At 44.9% G+C, this 15,000-nt stretch overlaps 1 protein-coding gene across 1 annotated transcript in view; it reads left to right on the top strand.

Annotated features, from left to right (window-relative positions):
• Positions 1–15,000, top strand: part of LOC118947071 (protein kinase C beta type-like) — a 90,746-nt gene that overhangs the window by 48,406 nt on the left and 27,340 nt on the right. Inside the window, exons 6-7 of the mRNA XM_036972144.1 lie at positions 12,925–13,081; positions 13,830–13,964. Of these exons, the coding sequence (XP_036828039.1) occupies positions 12,925–13,081; positions 13,830–13,964 (292 nt within the window). The remainder of the gene's footprint in view (positions 1–12,924; positions 13,082–13,829; positions 13,965–15,000) is intronic.

Here is a 15,000-nt window from a genome sequence, read left to right as displayed (position 1 = left end):
GGACAGATGTTCTAGATAAAGACAGGGACAGATTTTCTAGAAAAGACGGGGACAGATATTTCTATTGGACCAGACAGTCAGATGGAGATGAAGGCCTTGTTTCTATTGGACCAGACGGTCACATGGAGATGATGGCCTTGTTTCTATTGGACCAGACGGTCACATGGAGATGAAGGCCTTGTTTCTATTGGACCAGACAGTCACATGGAGATGAAGGCCTTGTTTCTATTGGACCAGACCTTGTTTCTCATAATAACTGGAAGGATGGATGGTGAAGGTGTTTGAACAGGGAAGGAAGGAAGGATGGTAAAGGTGTTTGAACAGGGAAGGAAGGATGGTAAAGGTGTTTGAATAGTGAAAGAAGGAAGGATGGTGAAGGTGTTTGAACAGGGAAGGAAGGATGGTAAAGGTGTTTGAACAGGGAAGGAAGGATGGTAAAGGTGTTTGAATAGTGAAAGAAGGAAGGATGGTGAAGGTGTTTGAACAGGGAAGGAAGGATGGTGAAGGTGTTTGAACAGGGAAGGAAGGATGGTAAAGGTGTTTGAATAGTGAAAGAAGGAAGGATGGTGAAGGTGTTTGAACAGGGAAGGAAGGATGGTGAAGGTGTTTGAACAGGGAAGGAAGGATGGTGAAGGTGTTTGAACAGGGAAGGAAGGATGGTAAAGGTGTTTGAATAGTGAAAGAAGGAAGGATGGTGAAGGTGTTTGAACAGGGAAGGAAGGATGGTGAAGGTGTTTGAACAGGGAAGGAAGGATGGTGAAGGTGTTTGAATAGTGAAAGAAGGAAGGATGGTGAAGGTGTTTGAACAGGGAAAGAAGGAAGGATGGTAAAGGTGTTTGAACAGGGAAGGATGGAAGGTAGATGTGTTGAGCAGGGCCCTAACCTGAGAATGCTGCTTTTTGGATCAGATCATCAGACTGTGTAGTGTGTCTCCATCTAGTGGTGAAAATACAACACTGCAGGTCAGACTAAGACGTACATCAAATCACATGTTGTTGGTCACATACACATGGTTAGCAGATGTTAATGCGAGTGTAGCGAAATTCTTGTGCTTCTAGTTCCGACAGTGCAGTAATAACCAACGAGTAATCTAACCTAATAATTTCACAACAATGACCTTATACAGACAAGTGTAAAGGAATGAATAAGAATATGTACATATAAATATATGAATGAGTGATGGTACAGAACGGCATAGGCAAGATGCAGTAGATGGTATAGAGTACAGTATATACATATGAGATGAGTAATGTAGGGTATGTGCACATTTAACAGTCTGATGGCCTTGAGATAGAAGCTGTTTTTCAGTCTCTCGGGTCCCTGCTTTGATGCACCTGTACTGACCTCGCCTTCTGGATGATAGCGGGGTGAACAGGCAGTGGCTCGGGTGGTTGTTGTCCTTGATGATCTTTATGGCCTTCCTGTGACATCGGTGCCAAGCCCAATTTCTTCAGTCTCCTGAGGTTGAAGAGGCGCTGTTGCGCCTTCTTCACCACACTGTCTGTGTGGGTGAACCATTTCAGCTTGTCAGTGATGTGTACGCCGAGGAACTTGAAGCTTTCCACCTTCTCCACTGCTGTCCCGTCGATGTGGGGAGTGCTCCCTCTGCAGTTTTCTGACGTCCAAAATCATCTCCTTTCATCTCCAGTATCTCAATACTTGCCAGTATCGTGGCAAGGAAACAAAACACAAAGTGGATTTAACTTCTTTATTAAGGAAAACAGCCCTAATGTTGGAAACACATATTAATTGTTGAGTTTTGAGTTTGAAAGAAGAGCATTTCACTGTACTTGTGCATTTGACATTAAAACTTGAATCTAGAAATGACTGTTCTGTCCACATGGGGGAAGTGTTGTACCATCATCAGCTTGTTTTAACACAGTAGAACAAGTACACATGCAGGAGCCGTATTTGAGCCAGTTTGCTACAGCAAGGAAAATATTCCTGCAGCAAAAGGAAATGGGAATTATTATGTGGATTGAATTTAATTTATATATTTTTTTTTTAGGTGGTTGATACAGGGGGGACAATCAAGTGTGAAATTCCTTCAGAAGCCTTTTTAATAAACCACGCAACTACATGTTTAAAATGTCCTCCAGATCTCCTGCAAACAGGGCGATCAAATTAAGATCTGACACCTGTAGTAACGCTGCCTGTTAGAATGTCCGCTAGTATAAATCTCTTTCTGTTGGATAAAGAACCGCGGTCATGTTCATTTGACACCTAAAACTGACAAAAAAAACTCTGGACCCAAACTGGGATGGATTACCTGCACTTTTCCAATAACAAACCGTTGTTTATGTTGCAAAAACATTTAGCTACGGTGTGCACTAATGAATACATCCCCAGTTGCCTTATGTAGGGAAAAGGGTGCCGTTTGGGACTCATTTTGATGTGGATGACGATTTTGTGATAGATGGTCAAATGTAGCTACGCAGAAACATCTAGACCCATAATGCAGTGTGGTGATGTAGATGGTCAAATGTAGCTACGCAGAAACATCTAGACCCATAATGCAGTGTGGTGATGTAGATGGTCAAATGTAGCTACGCAGAAACATCTAGACCCATAATGCAGTGTGGTGATGTAGATGGTCAAATGTAGCTACGCAGAAACATCTAGACCCATAATGCAGTGTGGTGATGTAGATGGTCAAATGTAGCTACGCAGAAACATCTAGACCCATAATGCAGTGTGGTGATGTAGATGGTCAAATGTAGCTACGCAGAAACATCTAGACCCATAATGCAGTGTGGTGATGTAGATGGTCAAATGTAGCTACGCAGAAACATCTAGACCCATAATGCAGTGTGGTGATGTAGATGGTCAAATGTAGCTACGCAGAAACATCTAGACCCATAATGCAGTGTGGTGATGTAGATGGTCAAATGTAGCTACGCAGAAACATCTAGACCCATAATGCAGTGTGGTGATGTAGATGGTCAAATGTAGCTACGCAGAAACATCTAGACCCATAATGCAGTGTGGTGATGTAGATGGTCAAATGTAGCTACGCAGAAACATCTAGACCCATAATGCAGTGTGGTGATGTAGATGGTCAAATGTAGCTACGCAGAAACATCTAGACCCATAATGCAGTATGGTGATGTAGATGGTCAAATGTAGCTACGCAGAAACATCTAGACCCATAATGCAGTGTGGTGATGTAGATGGTCAAATGTAGCTACGCAGAAACATCTAGACCCATAATGCAGTGTGGTGATGTAGATGGTCAAATGTAGCTACGCAGAAACATCTAGACCCATAATGCAGTGTGGTGATGTAGATGGTCAAATGTAGCTACGCAGAAACATCTAGACCCATAATGCAGTGTGGTGATGTAGATGGTCAAATGTAGCTACGCAGAAACATCTAGACCCATAATGCAGTGTGGTGATGTAGATGGTCAAATGTGGCTACGCAGAAACATCTAGACCCATAATGCAGTGTGGTGATGTAGATGGTCAAATGTGGCTACGCAGAAACATCTAGACCCATAATGCAGTGTGGTGATGTAGATGGTCAAATGTAGCTACGCAGAAACATCTAGACCCATAATGCAGTGTGGTGATGTAGATGGTCAAATGTAGCTACGCAGAAACATCTAGACCCATAATGCAGTGTGGTGATGTAGATGGTCAAATGTAGCTACGCAGAAACATCTAGACCCATAATGCAGTGTGGTGATGTAGATGGTCAAATGTGGCTACGCAGAAACATCTAGACCCATAATGCAGTGTGGTGATGTAGATGGTCAAATGTAGCTACGCAGAAACATCTAGACCCATAATGCAGTGTGGTGATGTAGATGGTCAAATGTGGCTACGCAGAAACATCTAGACCCATAATGCAGTGTGGTGATGTAGATGGTCAAATGTGGCTACGCAGAAACATCTAGACCCATAATGCAGTGTGGTGATGTAGATGGTCAAATGTAGCTACGCAGAAACATCTAGACCCATAATGCAGTGTGGTGATGTAGATGGTCAAATGTAGCTACGCAGAAACATCTAGACCCATAATGCAGTGTGGTGATGTAGATGGTCAAATGTAGCTACGCAGAAACATCTAGACCCATAATGCAGTGTGGTGATGTAGATGGTCAAATGTAGCTACGCAGAAACATCTAGACCCATAATGCAGTGTGGTGATGTAGATGGTCAAATGTAGCTACGCAGAAACATCTAGACCCATAATGCAGTGTGGTGATGTAGATGGTCAAATGTAGCTACGCAGAAACATCTAGACCCATAATGCAGTGTGGTGATGTAGATGGTCAAATGTAGCTACGCAGAAACATCTAGACCCATAATGCAGTGTGGTGATGTAGATGGTCAAATGTAGCTACGCAGAAACATCTAGACCCATAATGCAGTGTGGTGATGTAGATGGTCAAATGTAGCTACGCAGAAACATCTAGACCCATAATGCAGTGTGGTGATGTAGATGGTCAAATGTAGCTACGCAGAAACATCTAGACCCATAATGCAGTGTGGTGATGTAGATGGTCAAATGTAGCTACGCAGAAACATCTAGACCCATAATGCAGTGTGGTGATGTAGATGGTCAAATGTGGCTACGCAGAAACATCTAGACCCATAATGCAGTGTGGTGATGTAGATGGTCAAATGTAGCTACGCAGAAACATCTAGACCCATAATGCAGTGTGGTGATGTAGATGGTCAAATGTAGCTACGCAGAAACATCTAGACCCATAATGCAGTGTGGTGATGTAGATGGTCAAATGTAGCTACGCAGAAACATCTAGACCCATAATGCAGTGTGGTGATGTAGATGGTCAAATGTAGCTACGCAGAAACATCTAGACCCATAATGCAGTGTGGTGATGTAGATGGTCAAATGTAGCTACGCAGAAACATCTAGACCCATAATGCAGTGTGGTGATGTAGATGGTCAAATGTAGCTACGCAGAAACATCTAGACCCATAATGCAGTGTGGTGATGTAGATGGTCAAATGTAGCTACGCAGAAACATCTAGACCCATAATGCAGTGTGGTGATGTAGATGGTCAAATGTAGCTACGCAGAAACATCTAGACCCATAATGCAGTGTGGTGATGTAGATGGTCAAATGTAGCTACGCAGAAACATCTAGACCCATAATGCAGTGTGGTGATGTAGATGGTCAAATGTAGCTACGCAGAAACATCTAGACCCATAATGCAGTGTGGTGATGTAGATGGTCAAATGTAGCTACGCAGTAACATCTAGACCCATAATGCAGTGTGGTGATGTAGATGGTCAGTTGTAGGTAACATCTAGACCCATAATGCAGTGTGGTGATGTAGATGGTCAGTTGTAGGCAACATCTAGACCCATAATGCAGTGTGGTGATGTAGATGGTCAGTTGTAGGCAACATCTAGACCCATAATGCAGTGTGGTGATGTAGATGGTCAGTTGTAGGTAACATCTAGACCCATAATGCAGTGTGGTGATGTAGATGGTCAGTTGTAGGAAACATCTAGACCCATAATGCAGTGTGGTGATGTAGATGGTCAGTTGTAGGTAACATCTAGACCCATAATGCAGTGTGGTGATGTAGATGGTCAGTTGTAGGGAACATCTAGACCCATAATGCAGTGTGGTGATGTAGATGGTCAGTTGTAGGTAACACAGTAACATCTAGACCCATAATGCAGTATGGTGATGTAGATGGTCAGATGTAGTAACACAGTAACATCTAGACCCATAATGCAGTATGGTGATGTAGATGGTCAGATGTAGTAACACAGTAACATCTAGACCCATAATGCAGTGGCAGAGATGTAGATGGTCAGTTGTAGGGAACACAGTAACATCTAGACCCATAATGCAGTGTGGTGATGTAGATGGTCAGTTGTAGGGAACACAGTAACATCTAGACCCATAATGCAGTGTGGTGATGTAGATGGTCAGTTGTAGGGAACACAGTAACATCTAGACCCATAATGCAGTGTGGTGATGTAGATGGTCAGTTGTAGGGAACACAGTAACATCTAGACCCATAATGCAGTGTGGTGATGTAGATGGTCAGTTGTAGGGAACACAGTAACATCTAGACCCATAATGCAGTGTGGTGATGTAGATGGTCAGATGTAGTAACACAGTAACATCTAGACCCATAATGCAGTGTGGAGATGTAGATGGTCAGTTGTAGTAACACAGTAACATCTAGACCCATAATGCAGTGTGGTGATGTAGATGGTCAGTTGTAGGTAACATCTAGACCCATAATGCAGTGTGGTGATGTAGATGGTCAGTTGTAGGTAACATCTAGACCCATAATGCAGTGTGGTTATGTAGATGGTCAGTTGTAGGTAACATCTAGACCCATAATGCAGTGTGGTGATGTAGATGGTCAGTTATAGGTAACATCTGGACCCATAATGCAGTGTGGTTATGTAGATGGTCAGTTGTAGGTAACATCTAGACCCATAATGCAGTGTGGTGATGTAGATGGTCAGTTGTAGGTAACATCTAGACCCATAATGCAGTGTGGTGATGTAGATGGTCAGTTGTAGGTAACATCTAGACCCATAATGCAGTGTGGAGATGTAGATGGTCAGTTGTAGGGAACACAGTAACCTCTAGACCCATAATGCAGTGTGGTTATGTAGATGGTCAGTTGTAGGGAACACAGTAACATCTAGACCCATAATGCAGTGTGGAGATGTAGATGGTCAGTTATAGGTAACATCTGGACCCATAATGCAGTGTGGTTATGTAGATGGTCAGTTGTAGGTAACATCTAGACCCATAATATAGTGGTAGAGATGTAGATGGTCAGTTGTAGGTAACATCTAGACCCATAATGCAGTGGTAGAGATGTAGATGGTCAGTTGTAGTAACACAGTAACATCTAGACCCATAATGCAGTGTGGTTATGTAGATGGTCAGTTGTAGGTAACATCTAGACCCATAATGCAGTGTGGTGATGTAGATGGTCAGTTATAGGTAACATCTGGACCCATAATGCAGTGTGGTTATGTAGATGGTCAGTTGTAGGTAACATCTAGACCCATAATGCAGTGTGGTGATGTAGATGGTCAGTTGTAGGTAACATCTAGACCCATAATGCAGTGTGGTGATGTAGATGGTCAGTTGTAGGTAACATCTAGACCCATAATGCAGTGTGGTTATGTAGATGGTCAGTTGTAGGGAACACAGTAACATCTGGACCCATAATGCAGTGTGGTTATGTAGATGGTCAGTTGTAGGTAACACAGTAACCTCTAGACCCATAATGCAGTGTGGTGATGTAGATGGTCAGTTGTAGGTAACATCTAGACCCATAATGCAGTGTGGAGATGTAGATGGTCAGTTGTAGGGAACACAGTAACATCTAGACCCATAATGCAGTGTGGTGATGTAGATGGTCAGTTGTAGGGAACACAGTAACATCTGGACCCATAATGCAGTGTGGTGATGTAGATGGTCAGTTGTAGGGAACATCTAGACCCATAATGCAGTGTGGTTATGTAGATGGTCAGTTGTAGGCAACATCTAGACCCATAATGCAGTGTGGTGATGTAGATGGTCAGTTGTAGGTAACATCTAGACCCATAATGCAGTGTGGAGATGTAGATGGTCAGTTGTAGGTAACATCTAGACCCATAATGCAGTGTGGTGATGTAGATGGTCAGTTGTAGTAACAGTAACATCTAGACCCATAATGCAGTGTGGTGATGTAGATGGTCAGTTGTAGGGAACATCTAGACCCATAATGCAGTGTGGTGATGTAGATGGTCAGTTGTAGTAACACAGTAACATCTAGACCCATAATGCAGTGTGGTGATGTAGATGGTCAGTTGTAGGTAACATCTAGACCCATAATGCAGTGTGGTTATGTAGATGGTCAGTTGTAGGGAACACAGTAACATCTGGACCCATAATGCAGTGTGGTTATGTAGATGGTCAGTTGTAGGTAACACAGTAACCTCTAGACCCATAATGCAGTGTGGTGATGTAGATGGTCAGTTGTAGGTAACATCTAGACCCATAATGCAGTGTGGAGATGTAGATGGTCAGTTGTAGGGAACACAGTAACATCTAGACCCATAATGCAGTGTGGTGATGTAGATGGTCAGTTGTAGGGAACACAGTAACATCTGGACCCATAATGCAGTGTGGTGATGTAGATGGTCAGTTGTAGGGAACATCTAGACCCATAATGCAGTGTGGTTATGTAGATGGTCAGTTGTAGGCAACATCTAGACCCATAATGCAGTGTGGTGATGTAGATGGTCAGTTGTAGGTAACATCTAGACCCATAATGCAGTGTGGAGATGTAGATGGTCAGTTGTAGGTAACATCTAGACCCATAATGCAGTGTGGTGATGTAGATGGTCAGTTGTAGTAACAGTAACATCTAGACCCATAATGCAGTGTGGTGATGTAGATGGTCAGTTGTAGGGAACACAGTAACATCTAGACCCATAATGCAGTGTGGTGATGTAGATGGTCAGTTGTAGGGAACACAGTAACATCTAGACCCATAATGCAGTGTGGTGATGTAGATGGTCAGATGTAGTAACACAGTAACATCTAGACCCATAATGCAGTGTGGAGATGTAGATGGTCAGTTGTAGTAACACAGTAACATCTAGACCCATAATGCAGTGTGGTGATGTAGATGGTCAGTTGTAGGTAACATCTAGACCCATAATGCAGTGTGGTGATGTAGATGGTCAGTTGTAGGTAACATCTAGACCCATAATGCAGTGTGGTTATGTAGATGGTCAGTTGTAGGTAACATCTAGACCCATAATGCAGTGTGGTGATGTAGATGGTCAGTTATAGGTAACATCTGGACCCATAATGCAGTGTGGTTATGTAGATGGTCAGTTGTAGGTAACATCTAGACCCATAATGCAGTGTGGTGATGTAGATGGTCAGTTGTAGGTAACATCTAGACCCATAATGCAGTGTGGTGATGTAGATGGTCAGTTGTAGGTAACATCTAGACCCATAATGCAGTGTGGAGATGTAGATGGTCAGTTGTAGGGAACACAGTAACCTCTAGACCCATAATGCAGTGTGGTTATGTAGATGGTCAGTTGTAGGGAACACAGTAACATCTAGACCCATAATGCAGTGTGGAGATGTAGATGGTCAGTTATAGGTAACATCTGGACCCATAATGCAGTGTGGTTATGTAGATGGTCAGTTGTAGGTAACATCTAGACCCATAATATAGTGGTAGAGATGTAGATGGTCAGTTGTAGGTAACATCTAGACCCATAATGCAGTGGTAGAGATGTAGATGGTCAGTTGTAGTAACACAGTAACATCTAGACCCATAATGCAGTGTGGTTATGTAGATGGTCAGTTGTAGGTAACATCTAGACCCATAATGCAGTGTGGTGATGTAGATGGTCAGTTATAGGTAACATCTGGACCCATAATGCAGTGTGGTTATGTAGATGGTCAGTTGTAGGTAACATCTAGACCCATAATGCAGTGTGGTGATGTAGATGGTCAGTTGTAGGTAACATCTAGACCCATAATGCAGTGTGGTGATGTAGATGGTCAGTTGTAGGTAACATCTAGACCCATAATGCAGTGTGGTTATGTAGATGGTCAGTTGTAGGGAACACAGTAACATCTGGACCCATAATGCAGTGTGGTTATGTAGATGGTCAGTTGTAGGTAACACAGTAACCTCTAGACCCATAATGCAGTGTGGTGATGTAGATGGTCAGTTGTAGGTAACATCTAGACCCATAATGCAGTGTGGAGATGTAGATGGTCAGTTGTAGGGAACACAGTAACATCTAGACCCATAATGCAGTGTGGTGATGTAGATGGTCAGTTGTAGTAACAGTAACATCTAGACCCATAATGCAGTGGTAGAGATGTAGATGGTCAGTTGTAGGTAACACAGTAACATCTGGACCCATAATGCAGTGTGGTGATGTAGATGGTCAGTTGTAGGTAACACAGTAACATCTGGACCCATAATGCAGTGTGGTGATGTAGATGGTCAGTTGTAGGTAACACAGTAACATCTGGACCCATAATGCAGTGTGGTGATGTAGATGGTCAGTTGTAGGTAACATCTAGACCCATAATGCAGTGGTAGAGATGTATATGGTCAGTTGTAGGGAACACAGTAACATCTAGACCCATAATGCAGTGTGGTGATGTAGATGGTCAGTTGTAGGTAACATCTGGACCCATAATGCAGTGTGGTTATGTAGATGGTCAGATGTAGGTAACACAGTAACATCTAGACCCATAATGCAGTGTGGTGATGTAGATGGTCAGTTGTAGGTAACATCTAGACCCATAATGCAGTGTGGTGATGTAGATGGTCAGTTGTAGGTAACATCTAGACCCATAATGCAGTGTGGTGATGTAGATGGTCAGTTGTAGGTAACATCTAGACCCATAATGCAGTGTGGTGATGTAGATGGTCAGTTGTAGGGAAGACAGTAACATCTAGACCCATAATGCAGTGTGGTGATGTAGATGGTCAGTTGTAGGTAACATCTAGACCCATAATGCAGTGTGGTGATGTAGATGGTCAGTTGTAATAACATCTAGACCCATAATGCAGTGTGGTGATGTAGATGGTCAGTAGTAGGTAACATCTAGACCCATAATGCTGTGTGGTGATGTAGATGGTCAGTTGTAATAACATCTAGACCCATAATGCAGTGTGGTGATGTAGATGGTCAGTTGTAGTAACATCTAGACCCATAATGCAGTGTGGTGATGTAGATGGTCAGTTGTAATAACATCTAGACCCATAATGCAGTGTGGCAATGTAGATGGTCAGTTGTAGTAACATCTAGACCCATAATGCAGTGTGGTTATGTAGATGGTCAGTTGTAGGTAACATCTAGACCCATAATGCAGTGTGGTGATATAGATGGTCAGTTGTAATAACATCTAGACCCATAATGCAGTGTGGTGATGTAGATGGTCAGTTGTAGTAACATCTAGACCCATAATGCAGTGTGGTTATGTAGATGGTCAGTTGTAGGTAACATCTAGACCCATAATGCAGTGTGGTGATGTAGATGGTCAGTTGTAATAACATCTAGACCCATAATGCAGTGTGGTGATGTAGATGGTCAGTTGTAATAACATCTAGACCCATAATGCTGTGTGGTTATGTAGATGGTCAGTTGTAGGTAACACAGACACATCTAGTCCCATAATGCAGTGTGGTGATGTAGATGGTCAGTAGTAGGTAACATCTAGACCCATAATGCTGTGTGGTTATGTAGATGGTCAGTTGTAGTAACACAGTAACATCTAGACCCATAATGCAGTGTGGTGATGTAGATGGTCAGTTGTAGGTAACATCTAGACCCATAATGCAGTGTGGTGATGTAGATGGTCAGTTGTAGTAACTTCTAGACCCATAATGCAGTGTGGTGATGTAGATGGTCAGTTGTAGTAACATCTAGACCCATAATGCAGTGTGGTTATGTAGATGGTCAGTTGTAGGTAACACAGACACATCTAGTCCCATAATGCATCTGGTGCAAGGCATCTTCATGATTTTGGTCCAACACACACACACACACACACACACACACATGATCAACATTCATTATTCACAAATAGCTGCTAATGCTAACATAAGTGCTTTCTCTCCCTCTGTGTGTGTGTGTGTGTCTCTATTTGTGTGTGTGTATGTGTCTGCCTGCCTGTCTGTCTGCCTGTCTGCCTGCCAAGTGTCTTCACAGACAGTCTGTTCCTTGTCTCCGTCTGTCATCCCAACATGTGTCAAGCTGACCACCATTGTCACCCTGTACCCAAGAGCTCCAAGGTAACCCGTCTAAATGTCTACAGCCCAGCCCAGGGACATAGCCCCTCACACCTGTCACCATGAAGTGCTTTGAAAGGCTAGTTTTGACACACCACATCACCAACCAAAATCATCCCAGAAACCCCTAGATCCACTCCAATTCGCATACCGCCCCCTAGCAGATCCACAGATGATGCAATCTCTATTGCGCTCCACACTGCCCTTTCCCACCTGGACAAAAGGAACACCTATGTGAGAATGCTGTTCATTGACTACAGCTCAGCGTTCAACATCATAGTGGCCTCAAAGCTAATCACTAATCTAAAAACCCGGGAACTAAACACCTCCCTCTGCAACTGGATCCTGGACTTCCTGACGGGCCGCCCCCCAGGTGGTGAGTGTAGGCAACAACACATCTGCCATGCTTATCCTAAACCCGGGGGCCCCTCAGGGGTGCGTGCTCAGTCCCCTCCGGTACTCCCTGTTCACTCACGACTGCATGGCCAGACACTAGGTCAGATAAGAACAAATTCTTATTTATAATGACGGACTACTAAAGAGGCCTAGTTAAATAAGGTCCACACAAACCCAGACAGTCGTGAAGAGGGAACGGTAGCGCCTCTTCCCCCTCAGGAGGCTGAATGAATTTGGCACCGGGCCCTGAGTTCCTCAAAACGTTGCACCATTGAGCTCTCAGAACAACAGCTTCTACCTCCATAAGACTGATAAATAATCAATTAATGGTCAAATTAAATCAAACTAATTATATCTGTCACATGCTGGTCTGGTGAACCCTGACCTCCTTACATCAGGTCTGGTGAACCCTGACCTCCTTACATCAGGTCTGGTGAACCCTGACCTCCTTACATCAGGTCTGGTAAACCCTGACCTCCTTGCATCAGGTCTGGTGAACCCTGACCTCCTTACATCAGGTCTGGTGAACCCTGACCTCCTTACATCAGGTCTGGTGAACCCTGACCTCCTTACATCAGGTCTGGTCAACCCTCCTGGCTGTGCAGGGTTTTGCTCCTAATACACCCGATTAAGCTAATCTCTCTAGTCCAGGAGGCTCCTAACCTATTGTCTCTCTCCCTCCTTTCTCTCCTCTCCTCTCCTCTCCTCTCCTCTCCTCTCCTCTCCTCTCCTCTCCTCTCCTCTCCAGTCCATGAAGCCTGTAACCTGGTGCCCATGGATCCAAACGGTCTGTCTGACCCCTACGTGAAGCTCAAACTCATCCCCGACCCCAAGAGTGACACCAAGCAGAAGACCAAGACCATCAAGGGAAACCTCAACCCTACCTGGAACGAAACTTTCAAATTGTATGTTCAGTTGACACTACGTTTTACACTATCTTTGTTAAAGAGGCTTCTGAATGTTACACTATCTTTGTTAAAGAGGGCCTCTGAACTTTACACTATCTTTGTTAAAGAGGCTCTGAACTTTACACTATCTTTGTTAAAGAGGCTTCTGAATGTTACACTATCTTTGTTAAAGAGGGCCTCTGAACTTTACACTATCTTTGTTAAAGAGGCTTCTGAACTTTACACTATCTTTGTTAAAGAGGGCCTCTGAACTTTACACTATCTTTGGTAAAGAGGTATGAAACCTTCACATTGAGGATATTTTTTACAACACAAGATCTTCCACTTCCGAGAGACAGTTCTAAACTAAATGACTGGAAGATGACTTAATGAGTGTTCTCTACTCCCTCCCTCCCCTTCTCCTCACTACCCTTCTCCCACCCTCCCTCCCTCCCTCCCTCCCCTTCTCCTCACTACCCTTCTCCTTCTCCCACCCTCCCTCCCTCCCTCCCTCCCTCCCTCCCTCCCTCCCTCCCTCCCTCCCTCCCTCCCTCCCCTTCTCCTCACTACCCTTCTCCTTCTCCCTCCCTCCCTCCATCCCTCCCTACCTCTTCCCCTTTCCTCCCTCCCTCCCTCCCTCCCTCCCTCCCTCCCTCCCTCCCTCCCTCCCTCCCTCCCTCCCTCTCCTTCCCCATCTCCTTCTCCCTCCCCCTTCTCCTCACTTCCCCTCCCCACCTCCCTCCTCCCTCTCCTCCCTGGTCTATAGTCCCCTGAAGGATTCTGATAAGGACCGTCGTCTGTCGGTGGAGATCTGGGACTGGGATATGACCAGCAGGAACGACTTCATGGGAGCGCTGTCCTTCGGCATCTCAGAACTCCAGAAACAAGGAGTGGACGGATGGTGAGATGGAGAGGAGGGGTAGAAGGAGGGAGGGGGGAGGGGTAGAAGGAGGGGTAGAGGGAGGGGTAGAGGGAGGGAGGGGGGAGGGGTAGAGGGAGTCGTAGAGGGAGGGAGGGGTAGACGGAGGGAAAGGTGGAGGGAGGGAGGGGGAAGGGTAGAGGGGGGAGGGGTAGTGGGAGGGGTAGAAGGAGGAAGGGGGAGGGGTAGAGGGAGGAGGGAAGGAAAGGTGGAGGGAGGGAGAGAGGGAGGGGTAGAGGGAGGAAGGGGTAGGGAAGGGTAGAGGGAGGAGGGAAGGAAAGGTGGAGGGAGGGAGGGAGGGAGGGAGGGAGGGAGGGAGGGAGGGAGGGAAAGGTTGAGGGAGGGAGTGGAGGGGGAGGGGAGAGGTAAGGATGGAGGGAGGAGGAGGAAGAGAGGAGAGAGGTAAGGATGTAGGGAGGAGAAGGAAGAGAGGAGAGAGGTAAGGATGTAGGGAGGAGGAGGAGGAAGAGAGGAGAGAGGTAAGGACGTAGGGAGGAGGGGAGAGGTAAGGATGTAGGGAGTAGGAGGAGGAGGAGGAGGAGGAGGAAGGTCCTACCTTTCACTGTCTCTCTCTCTCTCTCTGTCTCTCTCTCTCTCTGTCTCTCTCTGTCTCTCTCTCTCTCTCTCTCTCTCTCTCTCTCTCTCTCTCTCTCTGTCTCTCTCTCTCTCTCTCTCTCTCTCTCTCTCTCTCTCTCTCTCTCTCTCTGTCTGTCTCTGTCTCACCCTCTCTCACTCTCTATTTTCGCTGACACAACCATGTGGAGAGTTTTTAATGAGATGCCAGCGTTTGAGGTGGAGCTGGAGAAAATGCCATTAAATATCAGATTGTGTATGTTCCTACTCCCATCTGTGCTGCGGTACAAAACCCTCTGCCTTCTGGCAGTGGGAAGACTCACCGGGACAACAACAACACAACACCACAAGAGAGAGAGACAACAAGTTAATAACAGGAAGAGGGGGAAATAGATGAGTAAATGAGAGGAAGAGAGGGTCTCTGCATCAGTATGGTGTAGTGTTA

The sequence above is a fragment of the Oncorhynchus mykiss genome, unplaced genomic scaffold (assembly GCF_013265735.2).
Source record: "Oncorhynchus mykiss isolate Arlee unplaced genomic scaffold, USDA_OmykA_1.1 un_scaffold_120, whole genome shotgun sequence".
NCBI lineage: Eukaryota > Metazoa > Chordata > Actinopteri > Salmoniformes > Salmonidae > Oncorhynchus > Oncorhynchus mykiss.
Note: the sequence above shows the minus strand (reverse complement) of the source record. Positions and strands in the feature narration are given on the sequence as shown.